The following is a 23,434-nucleotide window of genomic DNA, read 5'->3' on the forward strand; positions in this document are numbered from 1 at the left end:
TTCTCACTGCTGTTTCGGAATATCTAGATTCTTTCTGCGCAGACAAAGTGTCGTAAAACAATTAATTATTAATACTTATCTGCAATAAAAATTTATTGCAATTGACAAACTTTTAACAAATTTTAGTAAAGAGAAAAGAAATATACATAAATTCAGTTTTGTATTCTAATTTATGTTACAAGATGCAAAATTTTTAATTATGATAAAAAGGATATATAATAAGACAAATATATATGTAGCCACTTTTTTATTCCATTCATACAGATTACATAATATTTACATGTTTCTTAGAAAAATTCTTATCAAAATCTTCTAAGATCGGCCATGTTCATTTGTCTACAAAAATTTGTAAATGCGAATTAATTATATCTAGAATCTGTACATTTTCGGCCATTATGGATCAATAAAACTGAATTTACATATTTTTTTGCTAGCGTGCACCGAGTGATTAAAAATAGGAAATACGGATTAAATTAACCGAGAAGCCGAACGCGATAAGCGTAACATAGAACGTATCTCGCGTTCAGAAAAAATTGCGTTTAGATTTAGAAAACGAAAGCATTGGTAACACACCTTCATTGAGATAGATTCACGGCTTCTGTCCATTTCTCTCTTATTCTGTATCGTAATATATAGCATATTTACATATAACGTTACGTATTACTTGTCAAACTGTATCGTATTGCACGGCGATAACATTTTAAACACCGATCGATCATGGGATCATATTACGGCTATTTACTCGCGAAAAAGGCTATCTATACTTAATTAAATCGCCATTGCAGTCGCAATAAATAACTTACCAGTTGGCAAAACATACCACCGGTTTTAACGATTTTATAAATTCAACGGAGCGCGGACCCGTTCATATTTACCGATCTCGTTTTTATAAGCGGATATCTTGACGTAATACCGGAGCGGATCGCAACTCAGTCTCGCTCGCTTTGTTCTAGGATTGCACACTGTCGTACACAATGCTTTCTGTCGCTATTAATTGTACACGCCTTAACGTTACTGCCACGCAAAGGCGCGAGTACCCGTAATATAATGTACCATAAAATACGACTTTCCTAGACCTCATTATATGTAGATAATGGACGTTCTCGTAGCCGTATACGGGATTATTGCGGCATCAAGATCAAGTAGAAAGCATAATATCAATTTCAATATTATTGCCGTTGATAATAGATGATTTTAAATAATCTTTGATTGAAGAGATAAGAAAATATAGATTTCATTTATTATGCTCTTTCGTAAAATTTTCATTTTTTGGATTAAATTTTGCAAATTTATTCATTATGTTTCGATAAGGAACTATTTTTTTTTCTAAATTTTTTTATCTTAACACAATTACATTATTCTATTTATTATTATTGCACTAATAGTTTTTTTTATCTTGAGAATTTTACGCAATCTAGCAAAATTAACGGAAGATAGATATTCTCACGCTTCGAATGAATAAAAAAGCAATTGTTCAAATATTATCTTAGACTTGTCTTATCCTTCTTTCAATGGTCGCGTAATATTGATCTACAAAAATTTACCACAATTTTTTCAACTAGAATCTGCGAGTCGTAATGTTCGAAATCTTGATCTTTAAGTTGTCATCTTTTTGATGTTGTTCGATGTTTAGTAGTAGAAATAAGTGAAGTAACCTGCAACACATAAATGAAAATTTGATTCTTGATCATTTTTAAGCATTTGGATTAGAATGAAATCAAAATTATATTTGATATCAAAATAATCAAATGGTCGCATCATCATTGTTACCGCGTTGTTTCATTATCGAAAGATATTTCAAAAATAACTTGTTGAAAATATTTATAGTCAAAATTTATTTCTTGTAAATTTATCGCGCTTATATAAAATTATCGCTTATCATATATTAAAAAATTTGCAGATCATCTTTAAGCTACACGAGAAACATATAGATTCAAAGAAACTTTTCTGATCTGTCCTTTTTTTCTTCATTGTTTCGTTTGCAAAACTGCAAGAAAACAAGGAAGAAATTAACTTTTCCAACTTGCACTTTCGCGCTCGAGACGCTTACAATTCCGTCAGATTCTTCGTCATCATCGCGGTAAAATCGCTTTTAAATTTTCTCGATTTTCCTTGCGCAATCAAATTCTAATCTCTTTTTCTCTTTTTTTTCTCTGACATTTTTCTCATTTCTTTTGTCTTTCGATATTCGCGCGACTATTCGCTATCGTTAAGAGTTCTTAAATTTATCAGTGCGAGAATCATTCAACGGTGTGATTTCCATCTATGATTGCTGTCGCCAAAAGCCTTGTTCGGAGTACTAATACCCAGGACATTTGAATGTCAGTAATGAGTAGTAAGGGGTGATATCACTTCAAAGCTACTAATTATAAGGCCCTTGTCACCTTGTCTCGCCATGGCAGCGCTGACCCTATCCCTTTCGTTTCTATCCTTTGATTAGTAGGTGCTCGCTTTTCCGATCCCCTGATGCTCTCTCTCAACTCTTTCTCACTTTCTCACATAATGCACACGTGTGCATTAGCAAGATCGTACGTAGCGTCGCTAATAAAGTCGATCGTGAAACGAACGAGGGATTCGAATGGAAGCCATTAAAGGAGCGAAAAGAGTTTGCCAATTCTGATTAAAGTCAATTTAAACGTCTCAACAACGAATGATAGTATCCAGAAATAATGGTCGATAAATTGCGAATCCGGCTTAAAAATAAATTGCGCGATGAAAGCGCATATTTTGCTATCCCGACGTATTACCAATATTTAGAAATTGTCATTGATTTTATATGAAAATTGTATAACGTTATGCAAATTACACAATTTTATGTATTAAACGTTAGACGCATGATTTGTAACTTTTATTTGTGTGTATTAAGATTTAATATAACATTTATTATCCAGAAATATTTGTTCTTTAAAAATTGCAATGCTTTATAAAATGCAATTAATTTATTCAATACTGAATATATTTCTCAATAATAAATATAATTTATAGTAAAGTGATAAATATCTCGTAAATAACTTGCGCTTCTTAAAATAAATAGTTTGTTTTGCATGACCAATATAATATTTACAATTTTTATAACAACTGTTATTTACAACTGTTTGATCAGATGTACTAAACCATTGCTTTTATATCGAGTCGCTATAAAATTTTTTTACGCAGTCGTGCGACGTCTTTTCATCCAAGTTCTAAATTAATGTCCCGTGAAAAAGTATTTAACAGAGATATCGTTAAGTTACGAGAGTTTGTTCCCACAGGGAATACCGACGACGAGTTTTGGAGAAAATTCGTTTTTTACGCGCCCTCCTCCTTTCAACCCCAGATAAATTTTCGTCAAGGGCGTCCGGAGGGGTCAACAGTTTTTGCGTGTTTCGTAATTAAATGCAGATCGTCGGGTTTAATGACTATTAAGGAAACGAATGGTCGTTTGATCTAGAACGTTACCGCGCAAAATTTACAGAGTGGCTCCGTTGTCGGCATGAGATAAGACTATACGTAATTGGCAAAGATAGACAGGGATTTTCTCACGCGCTACTTTTTAACGCGATATATCTCTCGAGTTTTAAAATGATTGCAGAAATTATTCATGAACGGAAGTTGCTCGCGCGCGAATTGCATCAATCCCGCTCCGCTTCTTCGGTTTTATCAACTCGATTAGTACGTGTTTCAACGGTTCTCATTTACGCTTTATTTCTCCTGTCAGAGAATTAAATTATACTTTACACTCGTTATCTGCTAACGGGCTGGTTAATCTTCAAAATTGTCCCGATAAAGCTGCTACCCTAACTACAACCTCAAGTCTTTCAAGCTTAACGTTTCTCGCCCTTAATGCGTTACGACATTAATCATGACCCGATTGCTAAGATTTCTCTCTCGCGTCGAGTTGCGTGTATTAACGAGTACAAAGTGTTATAAAATGCGAGATATAGGTCTCTTCCCTCGATATCCGGCTCGCGTTTCTCCATCCAGAAGAATCTATTTGCTTCGCCTTCACTTCTTTTGCGTCGTACGCGAGATTTAATATACCGTTAGCGATGCTTTTTAACTTTTATACAAACCTGTTCACATCATATAACATTACATTATATTCAGTTGATAAGTTTTCTCATTTAATGCCGCGCAAGAAATAAATATTTAAAACAAAAAGGGAAATATATTCAGTAAAAGTAATAATTTATGAATCTTTGTTCTTTGTCAAATCACAACGAGTCCTCGTGAAATTGGGCAATTATTTACCAACGGATATATACATTGGCTTATGGGAATAAAGTTTGATTGCGTCGAGCCGATTGCAACAACATGCCCACGCATTACGCGGTTACGTTCTTTCTGCGTTTTTTGCATTGAATTTCGCAGACGCACATATTACTCAATCGAAAGAGAGTTCTCACTCCTTTCATCGATCGATAATTACGAATTTGACTACCTGGCATTACCGAATAACATTGATCTTTCCACAAGACAGCCGGTAACTAAAATCCGTAACTAAAATCGTCGCCTCCGCCGTTCTTTTCGAAAACGTTGTAACATCTGTCGCTCGCCGCAGGGAGAAACATATTATTTTTATGATTATTAATATAGTATTGAATCAGTGGGCTTTTGCAATCATTTTATTATTCGATAAACATTTGTTGGCGAAATGCTTGAATGAGATACAGCATAAAACATTATATAATTTCTCCAATCGGTAAGATACGCTTTATACTATCTGTCAACTTTCGTTTGTTAAAATAAAAATTTAGTTAAATCAAAATATGATCAAAAAATTGCGTTTCTTATCTGATATCATAATTAATATGCCTTTACTTAAAATTAAACGAAAAGAAACATGATTCGCACGGATGATAAAATAAATTGATCGAACTTGACCGTCAAGTCTGATTCGGTCGGGTCAAAGACGAGACTAAGGGAGCATTGATCTTCGCTTTTCGGTCTCTGTCTTTCCACCAGCATATAGTATGACGTCTCGCTGGCCAAAAAAGTAATCTTGTCGCTATCCTTGTCGACCTCGTAACATCTGTTACGCGCAATGGAGTAACTTAAGGAAGGTTACGCGCAAAACGGGTTTAAGCCACACACGAGGCCACGTAGACTCGAAATCGCTTTCACTGAACCGTCGCGCGAACGCTCAAAGTGTATTCCAAGGCTGAAGATTCATCGCGCGAGAAAACCGGTATCCAGCTGTGTTCGCGGAAGAAGGAAGTACAAAGTTCCACCTCACGCTCCTTTTCTCTCATAGCAATCGTTTTTCTTTCTCTTCCTTCCTCTTATGATGCCTCTCGTTATGCCCGTTGATGAGTCTATTTCGATAACGGCCGAGAGCAGGTGCGAAGGACGGCGCGAAAAAATGAAAGCCGCGAGTACGCTTAAATTACCGGAAGAAACATGCTGCCTATATATTACGTCGCGGAAATTGAGGAGCCGATTGCGTAAGAAAACCTATGTGTGTATGTTCCATGATTCTATAATACGGTTGGGCTTGAATCCAATATATTCGTGAATATATTTGAAGCTAATCTTACTTTGTTTCTCCGTTTCAAGCAAACGGATGACGGTAAATGGTTCATTGGAGATAGTTCTGACAAGATTGATAAGATAAAGATCTAGCAAAAGTTTTTATTACTAAAAAAAAAAAAATAATTTACGCTCATCGTCATGTAATTATAGACAATGTCAGCGTTTTTTGAAACGTTTATTGAACATTTATGAAATCCATAATATAAGAAAAAATATATATCTATAGACTTACCTGCGATTCATATTATGTCATCTATCTGCTAGTGTGCATTTCCGGCATGTTGACGGGGATATGCTACGGTGCGCATTACTAGAGAGCGAACTAAAGAACCCGCGTACCACATATTAGTATCACGTCTCGCTGTCGCGGTTTCCGATCCCGAAATCGCAATTGTCTAATTCTAATTCAATGAGAATCATAGAAGTGGCGAACGAGACGTTGAAAGTTAAAGCTTAGCATGCTCGCAATTGTAATGCTATCCCTACGTACAGTTTCTCGAGATTGTGAAAGGAGAAGAACTGATTATTATTCTTGAACACTGAACGATGGGATATCATTAGCACACTCGCAAAATGACGTACTTGTCAAGGATCAGAGGGGGAAGTAAGAAAATCGACCTTCGCGAAAACATAATGATAAAGGTAATGGGAAAATAATTTCTGCGGTTTGCCGATGTGAACTCAATCGTATGTATTCGACACGATGGTGTCGAAATTACATAATTTTAATTTTTTAATAAGTCATTTTTTTGTTGTTACATAACATAGGAAGAGATCGAAATTTGTACAACGATTACTATGCGTATACGTCAGCTTTGCGACGATTATTTGCTAGCTTCTTTTTTTATTAAGTTACAGTGCATTCGTATATTATAATATCCTTAACAACTATAAAGATTGTTCGAACAGTCGCGCAATTCTTTTATAAAGAAAAACCGTTTGTTTTAATATCGTCGTTCTTATGCTAAAACCACGCAAATGCGCAAATGTTCTGATCCACAATCATCAATGTGTAATATTTACTTAAAAATCAATGCTACGTAATATCAATGTAACATTATTAAGCATTATGTATAGTGCTTAAATAATTTGAAGGAATTACAAAAATGAGAATCTAATTTTTAGGAGCTAATTAAATTTTCAAATTGCAGTAACTCAGAACTATACAAATTTGCATATTGGCTGTTTTAGCATAAGGGCGATGATATATTACGTTTAATTGTGAAATATTAAAATGCAATATCTTATTTGCACAATTTAATATCGCAATTAAATTTCATTATCAATGATAAGGTTTTAAATTCGGCGATGTTAATAAATCAGCAATATTATTATGATTATACACATCGCATTTTTTTCGCGACAAACTTACATATAATTGAATTAAAATTCTTTATATTAATTTCATAGTATAACATAGATATTTCATTATCGTGATATCATTGCTTTGGAAAATTAATATGCTTTATGTGACTTTTCGAACGGTTCGTAAAACAATAATTATAGTGTTGCACATGCACGATAACCTTAAGAAAAAATTAAAATAGGATTAAAGTGCGGGGGAGGATTGTGGGGATATCATCTACTTATTTTATAGATGACAAAAATAAATAGTGCTTATATATATAAGTTGGGTGCAGAGAGGCGGACAAGGCATTACGTGATGAGAGATACTCTCTCTCCTTTTTTCCTTTTATTCTATTATCCTTTCGCTTCGACGGCTCTTTAAATTATCTTACATGCAGGGATTGGTCAAATGAAGGCTCGCCGATTCGTATCCCAGCACCGATCCCTTTCAACTTTCTCGTATCTTTTTTTTTTTAATGCCCCTCCAAATATCTTTTGATTCTCAGAATCTGGTGAACGAATTACCTGCGGTGGGTGGCACGAATCCGTATCCGCTCGCGCCCACAATGACACCACTGGTGTCACCTGAGTTTGGTGCTGGCCCAGGTGGAAATAGTATTGGACCTATGGAAAGAAAATAATACGCGTTAAACATATTCTCACAATCTTGATTTTTTCGTAGAAGCCGTGATCGTTCAAATGATTGTTCGTTATGATACCAAAAATTTAAGTTTTATTTCACTATTGCATTTTCTGCCAATGGATACGTTTTTAAGGTTTTAGGGCAATATTGAATTATATAAGAAAAAAATACATGATATTCTCAGCATAATTTTTACTTAAAAAATCTTAATCATTGTTTTAATAATATATATCTTTAACCAACAATTTATAATAAAATATTGAACGATACTTCTACATATATGGATAGATATATAATAGATAATGATATATAGGATCTATTAGATTCTTATCAAAACTGTTTGACAAGATTGATTGAATTCTCGGATCAATTACAAAGATTATTATTAGTTTTACGGTCATTGATTGGTTACAGAACAGAAAATAAATAGTATCATTATCACATTAAATATCGAGAGCAATTCAATTAACGTCACAAAAGCTTAATTAAAAATCTTCTATTCACAAAATAGAAATATCTTTTTTTATATACACTGTTAGAAATAAATAATTATAAAATATTATTTATTATATATAAATACAATTGCATATATATATATATATATATATATATATATATATATATATATATATATACATCTTAATATCATAATATTCATCGGTAATTATTATAATATGCTTGTGTTAATTATTTTACTCATTTAATACTTTCGAAAACTGACGGAAGCTATTATTTTAATAAAAATAAATGGCATATAATAGTTCTATCAACATTTAAAAAACAACTGCTTTAAAAGAAATCTTGTAAATGAATTTCAAATTGCTTCTATTTATCGTGCATCTTATATTATTCAATAAAGCGCATTTAATTTCAATAAAGCGAATTTAATAATAGCACCAAAAACATGGTGCTGGTATTAAATTGTTACCTGGTGCATTAAAAGAAAGTTGAATTTGTCTACATAGAAATAGTGAAAATCCTTTCTAATATCAGGAAGTTGTTCTCTTCGTGTATTACATTAATCAAGTGTATATATATATATATATATATATATATATATATATATATATATATATAGGGAGATATTATCTTTATCTAGATATATTTAAATTTATTAAATTAATTATTTTAGCGATTGTAATGTGTGGATAACAAACCTAACAAACATCAGTTTTTCTTATCTACTATTTATGATGATGTAGTAATAAAATACACGAGCTAACCGCGCCTTCAATGAGTAATCGTTACGAATATGTAGCAGTAGGAAAACGGACAATTTATTTGACTGATGTAGACTTCTGATGTTATCCCGATGATCGCAGACTCCTTGTCAGCAGTAGCCTCGATATAATGAGAGTTATGAACACAAGATAAATGTTCGGAAGCGTTAATCGTTTATAAAGTGCGATATAATTTGCACATTTCAAAATTTTTATCCGTTTTTAACTACACTTTAAAATGCATGAGCTAAATAAGGAGACATGAAATATCTCAGGTTAGATAGAAACAGTAAAATAATATGTTCTATTAGGATTTCTATCGCGAACGTTAGCACTTGCGTTGGCTGATTTGAATTGTGATTTATATGACTTAGACTTACGCTACTTTACTTACTGTCCAGTATTTCGTCAGACATGTAGTATGCCACATTATTTATCATACTTGAATTTGAACTTGACACTTATTCCGATGCTATTATACGCATAATTACGGTGAAACTACGCAAAAACTACAGCAAGAATCGAATATTCTGTTCTTGCAATACCAGTATTTATGCATCGTTTAAATAACATGTATTAATTCAATCAACCTTATAAGAATGCAACTTCATCGTGAAATTGCAATATTTTTAAAACATCATGTTAAATTATATGTTTATAATTGTAGATTGATTATATCAGAAAAATTTTTAGCGTAAATCAAATTCTATTTTTATGAATTATATTTTATAATATGTTATAAAATTCACATCAATATTTTCTATAAAAATATTATCAGCTACTAATTGTCAATTATATCCAATACAAGAGTATAATTGACAGAAACTAAGGGGTCGATGCTCTACATTATAAAAATTTTACCATAATTTACGATGCTCACGATACATAAACATTAGCCTTTCCTTCCGTTACACGCGCACACCTGTACAAGTAAATTTCTAGTTAGTCTCTTGCTCCGTTAAAACTCTGTTCCGGTAAAAGTTCCATACAGTCTAAGCAAGATATAAGTTCTGCATTAACTGCGAAACTCTACAATCCAATTCGATCTCGTTCTTCTCTATTGCAATCAATCGTTTGATTATATGACAGTGCACTTTACCAAGAGCATTCCTTTTATATCTTGGATCTTTACGACCGAGCAAATATAACCATCACAAAAGCAATCATTATTAGATTGTCTTGTACAAAATGTTATATAAATAAACGCGGTACAAGTAATGAGAGTTTTAACAAGTAATCCTCAAAAATATTACCGTATAATTTTTTCTTAACTTTATCTACCAAGTTTCTAATTAAAATTATTAAACCTGTTAAATTAATGTTCAAGATTACAATAATTTTAAACTTTTAATTTTTTATTTATTTTAATCGTATATATTATCATATTTTAACTATTTTAATTCTAAAAATAAACTGAGCATGCATTTATATGAATTGAAGAGAAATAAGAAAAAATAATTCTATGTAAATTATACTAAATAACTATAGTAATTATAGTAAATAAGATTTTTATTACAAATTTATATACTGAAGTATATATTGTTGAATAATTTTAATTTTTAGTTATTAGATTTTAGTATAAATATAACGTAATGTGTGTGCTAAGACTTTTTAAATTAATGCAAAAATATATGAAACAGTAATTATAATTATGTTTTACTTCGTCTTTCGATAATCTAGTAAAGGAGAATTTGTTTTCAAGAAATATTTTGTATTGAGGAAGAACTTTCCAATGATTATGGAATTCTAAGGGGGCAGTGTCAAACTATCTATCTTTATTTCGCAAATGAAATGAGGCCGTTTATTGACGACGTATGCAAATAGAAGAAAACAATAACAGATTATCGTAATTGCACGATTTTCAGCTTCCTGATAACATAGAAAATATACAAGGAGAAACGAAGGCTTCCGAAGCACATCGTAAACCTCAACGAGCACTTTGTGAAGTCTAATAATAGCGTACAAATAAAAAAGGAAAGCATAATTGTTTTGTAGCCAGCGTGCATTCCCAGTAATAATATAGCCACAAATCATCTTTGAATCATGCAAATTGAAGTAGCTGCAGTTATAAAAGGGCAAAGGTTATCTCAGAAAATCAGAAAAGATATCTTTTGTATTTTGACAACTTATAACTTTATATCGTAATAAAACATTAACGATGATTTATTCAGCAATAATTTTAGAAGATAATTATAATATATTAATATTAAATTATAATATAAAAGTCTCTCATGTTAATATAAATTAAAGCCTTATGTTAATAAAATGCTTATCAATAATATGATTAGTTATCGTCATATTGTTGTTATTTTTTAAATAACTTACCTCTATTCGATCTCGGATCTCTCATTACTGCGGACTGGATATAAGGATTAAATCCTGCGAAGAAATGTCTAAAATTCTGCGTCGAAACTCCCATCAGAATAGCCATGACAAATGTGACTAGAATTATCTGCAAGTAAAAGTTTGTTCATAAATTCTTATTTCTCATTTAGATACAAGGAATACTTTCTAATGATTATATTAATTTTCAAGAGTGCATTTCCCGATAAATATAAAATTAGATTTTTTTTATATTAACTTTGTAAACTAAGAAATATTCATAAATAGAATAGTATATCTGTGATAAAGGAGATGGTTATTTATGGCAAGCTCTAAAATACAAGAGTCTTAATTTATAAATTGTAAAACATATTGTGAAAATTGTGGCAAAAAAGAAATGTAATTTTTGGGCTAAAGAAAAAAAAACAGATCTCAGATGTTTAATTTTATACTTTTGAACTATATTACTATATTATAAAGTGGCGCAACTTTGTTTGCAAAAATGTTTCTTTGCAAATACACGATAGGACGCTTAATTGAGAATGAATCTTGCTCAATGAGCATTCACACATTCAGAGAACGTGCGGTGATTTACATAGATTAAAATGAAAGATAGATGTAAGAAGCTAAGAATTTACTGCACGCATTTCACATATATAAATTATCGGCTATTAAATATAACAAAGTATTTTCGCGTAGTCTCTAATCACTTGGATTCTCATGTAGCAACAGCTGTTTGACGAAACTTGCTCCTCGTAACGCAAATGAGCAAATGATCAAATCACCGCAAGAATAATTTTATCCGCATTACAACTGTCCAAAAAATGAACGTTATTATGATAATTGTCGGTATTTTACACCAAAGTCCCAGATAGATCTGTCAGATGCTAAATAATGACACTATCTGCATAATGATACCAAGTATAGGCTTTAAATTATCGAGATAGCTTTAAGAGTCAATAAAAATGTTGTGCATAATCGTGCGTTGAAAACTACGCGTTGTACATACGTAGACGGACATCGGAGAATTATATCCCTTTCCCTACAATCTGACGGCCTCTCTGATCTTTGAAAGTCATATCGTCCGTGATGAAAGTGCGTGACAATTTTTACGACTGATCGGTCGCTAACCACGTTTCTAATATGTAATTTTCACCACAAGCTAAAGAAATTTACGACTCTATAACGTTACTTCTCTCTAAGAGCAAGAATATTTCATGGAACATTTACAAATAGATATATGTACTTCTCAATATTTTTATTTTGTCGTAAACGGTTTGATATGCAAATGACGAAAAAAAAAAGAGATTAGATTTTGATAAAGTTTTTAAATTTATGTTAAACTGTAAAGCTCATTTAGATTTTATTCACTTTTTATTAATAATAATTTTGCTTTTAATAGCAATAATCTTTATTATTCCTGATTTATCAATTTTAGACGTTATAACTATTTCATGTTTTATCTTTATCTTTTGCAATAGTCTGTAGGCGCCGTAAAAAAAAATCCTGCCATTAAGTTACTGAAGAAAGTTACAAAGATCAGTTAGATTGGCATGATGCAAACCAATTCGCTTCAAAAATCCGTTATCGCGACATGAATTTCGTAATTATTGCGCAAAGTTGAGAAAGGTGGAACTTTAGAAATGGGATCTTCAGGCCTAATTTCTTTCTCCCTCGAGATCGTTCTTCTTACGTAAAGCCTGATGAAATTATTACAGCCGATTTATGAACCTCTTGACGACACTCGAGGCATCGTCAAACGCGTCGAAGGACACCGTCCCTCGGACGTAATTACGAAGCTGGTTCTTGGAGTAATCGCGGATAAAGGTTATCTCAATCGTCGGAACGAAGTGCAATACCAGTTTCCTGCCAGAGAGTTAGTTTGTCTGCGAGATTTCTATATCAAAGGCAAGGTGAGCCGCCGCCACGGCCACTTTCCGCTTTTTTTTTGCGCGCGATTTTCTCTTACCTGCGCAATGTCAAGGCGAATGCGCTCGATGCGCTTATCTTTAAAATTCAAATATCGTGAGTGTGTACGTGAAATGCTTCTCAATCATAAGTTTATTATATATTGATCATGTATGCAAATAGACACGTTTTGCATTTAATGTTCAAACGAAATCTCGAGACCGACAATTCCTATTATGTTATAACTTTCAGATTTCCAGATTTTAATCTGAGAAATCGGCTCCAGAAGTCTGAACATAACTGCAACGATATTTTTTTAGACGTATAGCGACGATCTGTATCCATTTAATTATGATAGAAAATTATGATAGAAAAGTAGCGGCGAGACATGTGGTCACGATTTATTATCTATTTTCTAGAAATATATGCCGCGGCTCATTTTACACTCGATAATTTTAATGTATTTAAGGATTTATATTATCATATAAGCGTAATGCAATAATGTTGCCTCGGAGCATAATTGACAGATTGAAAGCCTCGTAATGATGGAATGAAAGTTCGGAGCGCAAAGACATATTAATGCAGATTCGGTTATAGGACGGCAGATTGACAGTGCTTTTAATTAATAACATTCATTAAAAGAGCATAAATGTGCGTTCCATCGTTTACGATTTTTTTTTCTCGCAGAGCGAGAGGCACGCTTTCTTGTTTGTGATTCTTATCGTGTGCGGTTGCATGTCTGAAACATAATTCATTTCGTTAGACATACAACAGCATTGGTCTCGCGACCTACGGAAACGGAGTAGCCACGTAGAAGTCGTATCGTTAAACAGAGAGAGATTGACAAAGCACGCTAGAAAGATTAGACATAATAAATGTGTAAGATGTCATTAAAATTATTTCGAAATTGTCAAAAATAAGTCTGTATATAAGGCATTTTGCCTCTTATTTTTATGCGAAAGTGAATTAGACAAAGAAACACATTGCGACAATTTATATAGTTAATTACATCCATTCATTATAACTCTAATTTTTTTTTTCAAACAATTTAATTTTAATGATTAAATCTTTCTCGCAAACTTTTCGTGCCATTTCAGTACGTAATCGTTAATATCGTCACACGATAACAAAACGAAATATAAAAATCAAGGCATGAAATAACGAGAGCGATAAAAGATCTTGATTGTGTGAAATTATGAGCAACTTCGATGCAGCATTTATTATTGCCGTAGTTTTATCTCTTCGCACAACGTGCAAGCAAGGTGAAGGCGAAGCGCACTTTTATTTTCGCGCATCGAAATGATTTTTCAAGACAGTGAGATGGAATATCTTGAAAGAGAATAGAAAAGATTAGACTCGCGATTGCGACACACTAACCAGTCAAGCGGAAATTCGATGACAATACAATAATATCCAGGAAGAAAACGGCGCGTGAACCCAAGAAACATAATATAATTCATATATGTATAATTTAGAAAGAGCCATGCCGTTGCTCGCCATCGGTGGCATCATCGCCTTCGTTTCCACGAGGTCGCCTACAAAGTGCGGCACACATGTGCGTAAGACTGTGACCGGCGAGATTATGTCGGCCAGATATCTCCGCGAATGTGCGGATGATTGTGAGGAAAAACCGTGGCGGCTTATTTCGTGCGCGCGCGAAAACACCGCTCCGCTTGGTAATTTGTTTTACGGTCGCGAGAATCGATATCGCGCGCAACCGATCGATCGCATGCAATCGATGGGTGCAATCACGCGCATCGATTGTTCTCCGTTCCAAAGATTTCACCCGTGCGTTCGTTACCCACGTTCCTAAGGGGGGAAAAAAAAAACGCGGCGTGTCAGAGCAATGCGGGCGGACAGCGGCGCGGTTTCATTACGCGGGCGATATTTCATTGCATTGTTTTGTCTCGGCGATCCGTCGTATGACACATCAATGAATATTCATCATCTATGATATAATAACTCACAAAGCGTGCACACACATCTCGTTGTCGTGATATTTATGGGATTAGAAATGATTTTTTTTTAAAGACATCGGAGCGCGTGTCATATATATGACATGTTACAAAGATTTTGTAGGATATATTAATTTATTATATTCTCGTGTATTGCGCGAAAAATTTAAAAAGTCTTAATTATTATTAAAATTCGTAATTTTTGTCAGGGATTATTTTCTATCTGAAAATTCTTTCCATACTATAAGAACAATAATAATTTAATAAATTTTCTGTTGCATACAAGTTTTTTGAGTCTATCTTGAAATCAATCAGATCAATCAATTAAAATTGAAATTATTTTGATATATCAAGTTATCACACGTTAATGACTTATTAATTTATTTATATAACATTAATATGTCAATTATTCAATTATAGATCTTTAAATACGCTTTTTCTGTAGAAATAAAAATTTTTCTTGGAATAAAAATTCTGCAAACCATATACTAGAGGCATAATAGACTTAATTTTACTCTTCTTCATAGGGATTCATATTCGGATTGATAACTCTTTCTTGAATCGCAATCGATAAGCAAATAACGCCGTTTCTTTTTTTCATTACTTTGAGTCGCTGGTCATTGGGAATAGACAGGGGGTAGATGTAACTAATCCAGTATATATGTCGTGTGCATGCTGAGAGTGAGTTTGTCTTTGTTTATTCTAAGGAACGAGTGTAGATGTTGCCCGTGACAGCTAAATACCTCTCGATCTATCGGGGTCTTTTTCGTTGCAATGAAAAAAAGAGCTCCGTGAACTAATAATAATTAATTTTATTGAATTGAAACAAGGGAAGGAGGAGTTTTATATATATTGGCAAGGAAACACATGGGAACACGATACAGCCCTTATAAACACATTTAAGGATTGTAGAACAAGACTATCGGGAATCGATAGATTTGTATCTGGATTTAAAAATAATTAATTAGATATGATTAGATATGATCTAATACATATATATATATATATATATATATATATATATATATATATATATACATATATACTATGAATATTATCAACAATCTGCAAAAAGAAAAGTTGAATGATCTCTGAAGCTTAGAGATTATGTAGTCTAATACATATATATACATCTAACACATATATACTGTACATACGCGCGCATTAAAAGATGTACTTTCGCGTTTAGCATCGAGTGAAACAGACCGTACTAGACTTGTTCCTGTCTATGTAAGCGAATTTTTACACCATCAATATTAATCGATCTAATTAGATTGCGTCTACATAGAAAGCAAAAATTGCACTGATAGACAAAAATTTAAAACGATTGTTGACCACAAAATAATCTGCAATAACGAGTTCTTTAATGTATTTGTCATTGCAGAAATTGCAGAAATTAGAAATCACTTTCTTTTTCTATAATTCTCTTTTTTTTGTATATAATTGACAGTTTATATTAATATGCAATTAATATGCAATTAATATGCAATTGTATTATTGAGCACATTATCAATTATCTATAATGCATAATTAATAATATAAAAGATAATCGAATTAAACAGAAATTAAAAGTTTAATAGAAAGAAAGAGAGAAAGTTCAAAAGTTTCACACAATTCGTACAATATATTGCTTTCTTTTATTATAGATAAAAAAAAAGATTTTGTAAAAAGAAAATTTTAGAATTTTTAAATTATAAAACATCTTTCGTATTTTTTACTTTTGTACGTAAACGAAATGCACATAACAGAATGTATAAATGTTTTGTTAAATTTCTTTTCTGCTTGTGAAATGTTTGCCACAATAATATTAATTTGTGTTGTAATGAATATTATGAGAAAAACATGTTTGTTTCCTTAATATGTTTGAAAAATTATAATTTATTTGTTCTTTCATATTCTTTCATATAAGATAAAATATTGTAAATTTAAGATATTATCTATGTATTTTAATAGAAGCATCAAAGATAATAAAATTATGAGATAATTATTATTTTTTACTAAAATTGCAATTTTTATTTTTAAGTAAAAATACAAACAATTGTTTTTATTTAATGCATTTGCACTTTGTCTGAAAATTAATGACAAAATGTAAAAATACAAATATGTAATTTTCCACAATTTCACACTGGTTGAATTAAATCCAGTTTAAACCGCTGTAATTTATTTCGAGGAAATGTACAAGAATTCGACTCGAAACGTTAATGTTAGCACGCAGAAAGAGAAATTATATTTAATTTTCAAGACTAAACAGTTACATATCATAATTATTACAGTTTTTTAAACTTAATTTTCGATTTTGTTATGCGATGCCAGCTGTGTATAATTATCATTATTTATCTCGAAACAATTCGAAAGATAATAATCGTTTTATGTAAGATTACACTGTTTGTGAGACATCTGTTCACGGGAATCTACTATAATTTGCCTACGAATGTTGAGTTTAAAAGAAAATCATCTTGTTTGTGAATATTGAGATGTGGTTTGTAACATTATAGACTGTTTAGTATTCACGTGCTTGCCTAACGTGTCGCTATTAAATTTGTCACGCCAACGATATTGCAGTCGGTCAACGGGAATGCGATTTTCTATGCCCGCATGAAATTCTCTTTTAACACGGACATATGATCGACGATTTTCGCTCTCTCATAAAAACCGACGACAAAACAAAACTATATTGAATATTACGGAAAACATTTGCAATTATTACGTAAATTTCGTGAACATTTAATCATAATGGCCAAAAAAGGAAGAAGAAAGTTGGAAAGCAACTATGAGAATCTATTGTTTAATTTACAATTCTTGAAATAGTTGGAGAAAATTGCATGTCACGGACGACGAATGCATCTCGACAACATCTCTTCTGTGAGGAAAATAAATGACACTTTCTTTCCTTCTTACATGAACTGAAAGATATTCTTTCTTGCAAAATTGATTTGTTGCATGTAATAAAATTATTTTACGGTAGTTACTTATAATCAAAACCGATTTACAAAATATAGCTTAAACAAGTGATACATGAGCTAAGAATAATTTGTGTGTGTGTGTGTGTATATGTAAGTAATATAAAATATATATTATTGTTCTTTCTGTCAAAATCAGTTTTATATGTGCGGAATTTAAAAGTGTGCTATGAAAGTTACCTCAAATAATAAAGTTATACCATTAACAAAATTTAATTCAGATATGTTCTTCTGATTGCATTTGTATGTGAGACGGTAAGCGAGAGTTACAAAAGCGCATCATTTTTACACTACATCATATAAAGTGTTGCCAAGTGAAAGTTTACGCACTAAAATTCATTCTAGAAGAAGCACGTTTATTTCTATGCTAGTATTACAACAATTTCGGCCTTGGCAATAAGCCAGCTATTACAAAAAGAGTTGCGTTTCGTCGATTAATGCAATCTAATTTATGAGCAATAGTGCAAACAAATTATTCACCAATAAGGGGATACAAATGCAGTTATAAAATAATAAATTTTGATAGCGTAACTATAATTTCTTGATAATATCAAGTATTTTAAAACCGATTCTTCTAAATTCTTATAAATCGATTATTTTGAACGATTTATGCAACGTAAATTTATTGACATTATTCTTTAGTTTATAAAAAATAGTGTTTATTATTTTTCCTTGTCAATAATTACTGCTATTAATATAAATAATAAAAGAAATAACAAAACTTTATAAAATTTTATTAATAAGCAATCGCGCACGCATAAGATTGCGATCAAAATATAAATTAAAAGCAGCAATGATTTTATCTAAAATATAGATAATGTACCAATAAATTCACAAAAAAGATAAAAAAAATGTTGTAAAATAATTGAAATAATAAATTTTCTGATTACATTAAAAAGCGAATAGAGTTTCTAAGAAAATAATGTAAAATATCAAAATCTACTTTTTGGCAAAATTTAATGAATTTTAAGAAAAATTAATAAAATAGAATAGAAACATACATACATACTCCAATTACGTTACGACAAGACTGTATTATTTTTATGTAAAGTCAACAACTATTTGCGAAATCGCGAAGAAAATGATACGATTGCGGCTTTCTGCATACCATTCCTGCATTAAATCCATTCCGACTATATCTATAATAAACCTGATTTGATGTAAATTATTTATTTATCTATGAGAGAACTATTGTACAATATATATATATATATATATATATATATATATATATATATATAAATTTACTAATATATATACTAATTTATGTGACATTAAAAATTTGGAAAATGAAAAAAAACATTTAAACAAATAAAAACATATATTATACAAAAGAAATTGCGAGAAGAAAAAACATATATTAAAAATTTAATATAAATATTTTTTGTGATAAATTTATTTTATTTCCATATGTAAATGAAGTTTTTGAATGCATTAGTGCAGAAAAATTATTTTTGCAAAAATATTAATAATATTTTATTATAGCAATCAAAAAAGAATATGTTTTGCAAATAGACAATATTATTAGTCGTTAAGATACTATTAATGTTGCATAGTTTGATGTGAATTATAGGATAAATTCAATGTCTGTAAAATTACAGTTTATGGTACACCTGAATTCCTGGTCGTTACGAAATTTTCATTAATAATTTCCATAACTAGTTTAGATTATTAGGTAATTGCGACTTTCTCGCAATTTACTTGGAAAGATAATACTTGAAAAATATTGTTTATTTAAAAAACATTATTACTGCACATGACTTCAAACCAATTCAATGCCAATTCAATCAAAGGTGTTTTTTAAGTGCTAGCAACCCAGCATTTATTAAATCAAATAGTTATGCAAGTTGATTTTATTGCATAATTTTTAACTTATTTTTAATTACCCTCCACACTATTTGTATATACTGTATATAATATATAGTATATGATGAGATTTTATATTGTATATATATAATTTTTCAAGAATAATTTAAGAATTAATGTCAATAAGAATATAGCACTTCTAATGATAGTTATTACACTTTTCGCAAATTTAAAATCAGGTTTATCTAATTTAATTCTAATTAATTCTATTCTTTTGTTATCTCATCGATATGATGTGTATAACATATATAATACTTCAAAGAATGTTAAAATACATAGCATAATAAATTGGAATAACGATCGATGTTTGTATATTATTTTACGTTATTGATCTTCTTCATAAAATTTTATATATTTTTAATAGAAAATTTTTATAAATAGGAAAATCGCGCAAAGCAACATAATTTGAATTGTCAATACAAATCATTTTAAGTTATAATTAAAATCAAAATGGTTAACAAATAACACAAATTGGATCAATTATTAAATTTTTTTTCATGACACAATAATATTCATGTGTACACTAATATATATATATATATATATATATATATATATATATATATAAATAAAAATTAACAATACATGTACAATAGATGACATAATTTTGCACTTTCTCTCTTTCTAACATGTATATACATATATAAGTATATATCTTGAATTAGACTCTACAAAGATCACTGTCTTTGGGATATATCATCAAATAAGCATCTTTTTAACAGTCGCGTCACTCTTGTTACGTGTTACATAATATGTGAACGATTTAAAGCCGGTTGGATATGTCAATTCACCAACAAACGATCGGACCGCCCGGGGCAAGGCCGTAAACCTGTCTCGCCACGGGCTAGAATCTCGTGAATGAACTATTACATGTTTGCAGATTTCATTCGCCGCATCATTCACTAATTAATTTTTTTCATCAATTTATATATCTAGGAATTTATGATTAATACCCAAAAGAAGAGCATCATAGTATAAATCTGAATAGTTGATGATATTGAGTTTTAAATGGTTTTTTATAAAAGAAAAAAATTGATTTACACACAAATATATATAGTTTCTTCTTTTAGATAATTAAAATTACCTAAAAATTAAAAATTTCTGTTTTTTAATAACTTTATTATCGCCACTTATAGTAATTAATTAAAATTACCTAGCTATTATTTCTTTTAGGAATTAATTTAAGAAAGCCCAAAATTTAAAATAATTGTGACATAGAAACACTGTTATTCTGGCAACGATGAGATCGCGACAACGCATCGTTAACATTTTAATTTTGCTTAATTGACGCGAATCAGAGCAATTCGTTTTCTTCCTTAATTTTAATTGCGAGATTTATCAAACAGATGCTGTAAACGTACCGACAGATGTAGAAAAGCGTGTTTTACTTTATGATCGAACGCAAGGTTCAGTAAATAAGAACGTAGAAAGTCGAATCGAGATACTTGAAAATATTTATACTTTTATATTTCGAAGCAATATAAATAAAATTCTTATTTGTTCTCCTTTCTCTAATTTGAAACATGATACTATGGACGCGGACAATGAAGCTAAAATAGAATCTGAATTTGATATGGGAATACTAAATTCGCTTTTGCTTCAAACAGAAAGTCCAGTACGAAATTTTTCGTCGCAGAAATATATCAGGATGAAATATAATACCGTGAAAATGTAATCCATAGGATATTAAGAGAAATTCAGACACATGACACATAATTAAATAAACCACGTATAATATTGATGATCTGATAATAAAAGAAAAATCATCAAGCAATGCGAGATAACAAATTTTTGAATATATTATTTTTTCATTAAAGATCTACATAATTAGAAAAATTTTAATATATCCTCTATCGAATTTTTCACAAAAAATCACTAATTTAGAATAAAAAACACTTTCAATTTTGTGTCACCGGAAGAAACAAAAAAACTTTTGATTCGAAAAAAATCTCTCGGTCTTTTCTCAATTTCCAATGTCTGATCTTCGTTTTCATGAAGTACTACAGGCGGGCGAATAAAGTATCACCGACACATTGTACTTACGATTCTCATCTCTCTTTCTTGGATCTTGCCGAAACTATCGCGAGACGGAACGAACACGTTCTCCGCGTTCCCCGTGAACCGTACACAAGTCGACCGCCGACTGCAGTTGCACTCTCGTTAGACGGCGAGAGCCTAGAAGTAGCGCACGGTGGTGTACTACCTATGTCTTGCGGGGGTACGTTCTTGGTATGATGGTCGCGGAAGGTAGGGGGCTCCGGAAGAAACGCCTACTACTGTTCGCGAGTCTAGAGCAGAATAAAGGTTCCCCAAAAGTAACGGTGTAAATCCTAAATAATCGGATCGGATCGGAGGCGTACAGGTGCTGTCCGTCTCTGCTGACGTAGAGGACCGTTTGACTCCACGTGGGGGCCGCTCCTGGGACTTATATGTCGCTGTTGGAGGCCATCCGCGGCCAGCTCCCTGTTCCCCTCTTCTTGCGCCCTCGCCCGAATCATTACCCTTCCGAGGGGCGCGAGTGATGGTCAAGGTAACATTCGCCTCGCGGGGATATCACGAATAGGAAGCGGCGAGACAGCAGAAAGATTCGATATTTTATTTTTGAAGCATGAATCACGAAGAAGCAAAGATGCTTTGAAAGTGGCACAACGAAAATATTCTTCTATATAAATTTGTGAAATGTACTTTGAAATCGAATAATCGAGTAAAAGATTTCTCGTGTAACGCAATTTAGCGAAGTAACATAGACGAATGATGTAATAGAAATAAGAAATTACAATTTTGTTATAAATATTAGATTGCATGTATGAAAGAATCATCCGTGATTTCGCAGAAGCAACGAGAGATGAAATAACAATGCAAATTGTGATTAATGTCGGCTGAATCACGATTCCTCTCTTTTTTGCGACAAAAAAAGCTCTTTCTTGCCGCTCGTCATAAAGAGGACAAATTAGCTGGCATAATCTTCTATGATCCAAGATAATGCATGCGGCTACTTAATGTATGTTCTAAACATTACGTCTCAATGCCTATCGCATCATGCTCCGGATCGGAATCCGGATCTGTATTCCGTGAGTGCAATATTATGACGTCAGCTGCTGTTACAGAACAATGCTTAGCATGCAAATTTTATCTCAAATATTTAAACTCTCTCTCCATGCCTAAAATTTTTAAAGCCATAAATTAAAGATGCACCGAAATTCCAAAATTGTTTAAAAATATGACGTTCTCTTAATCATTTATCGCTATTAATTCTAATCGTTGAACAATATTTGACGATACAATGATAAAAGTTTCGAAATTTTTGAATACAATTCTATAAAATTTTATGAAAAAGAGAAATTTTTTTAAACCATTAGGCAAACTAGTTAAATTATTTGTCGGATTCATATAACAACTACGATATAACAGTCGCACTTATAATTAACATTTATAGCATTTAAACATCTGCAGATTTTATAATCATTATTGTAATACTGCATTTAATTGTCCGATTACGTATAATTGACTGTTTATGGAGACTCGGTAATATACTATTCTCAGGATACGCCGTAACTTCCGACGTAGAAAAAATTCCCGTCACACATATGTGTGTCATTCGTGCGTACAATAATTGCGGTAATAGAGTAATCGACTAGTACATCCGCGAATCATTATATTAGAAAGGAAAATCTTATCTAATCCTTATCCTTTACATAATCC

The 23,434-nt window shown here is 31.5% G+C and overlaps 1 protein-coding gene across 1 annotated transcript; it reads right to left on the reverse strand.

Moving 5' to 3' along the window:
- Window positions 1–232: 232 nt before the first annotated feature.
- On the reverse strand, window positions 233–22,102 carry LOC126852120 (uncharacterized). The gene is made up of 4 exons (XM_050596606.1): window positions 21,776–22,102; window positions 11,047–11,173; window positions 7,384–7,482; window positions 233–1,655 (listed from the first exon to the last, which is right to left on the reverse strand). Exons 1-4 carry the CDS (start codon window positions 21,782–21,784, stop codon window positions 1,630–1,632), a joined length of 261 nt encoding a protein of 86 aa, XP_050452563.1. The 5' UTR covers window positions 21,785–22,102; the 3' UTR covers window positions 233–1,629.
- Window positions 22,103–23,434: the final 1,332 nt, after the last annotated feature.

This window comes from Cataglyphis hispanica, chromosome 9 (assembly GCF_021464435.1).
Source record: "Cataglyphis hispanica isolate Lineage 1 chromosome 9, ULB_Chis1_1.0, whole genome shotgun sequence".
NCBI classification, from domain to species: Eukaryota; Metazoa; Arthropoda; class Insecta; order Hymenoptera; family Formicidae; genus Cataglyphis; species Cataglyphis hispanica.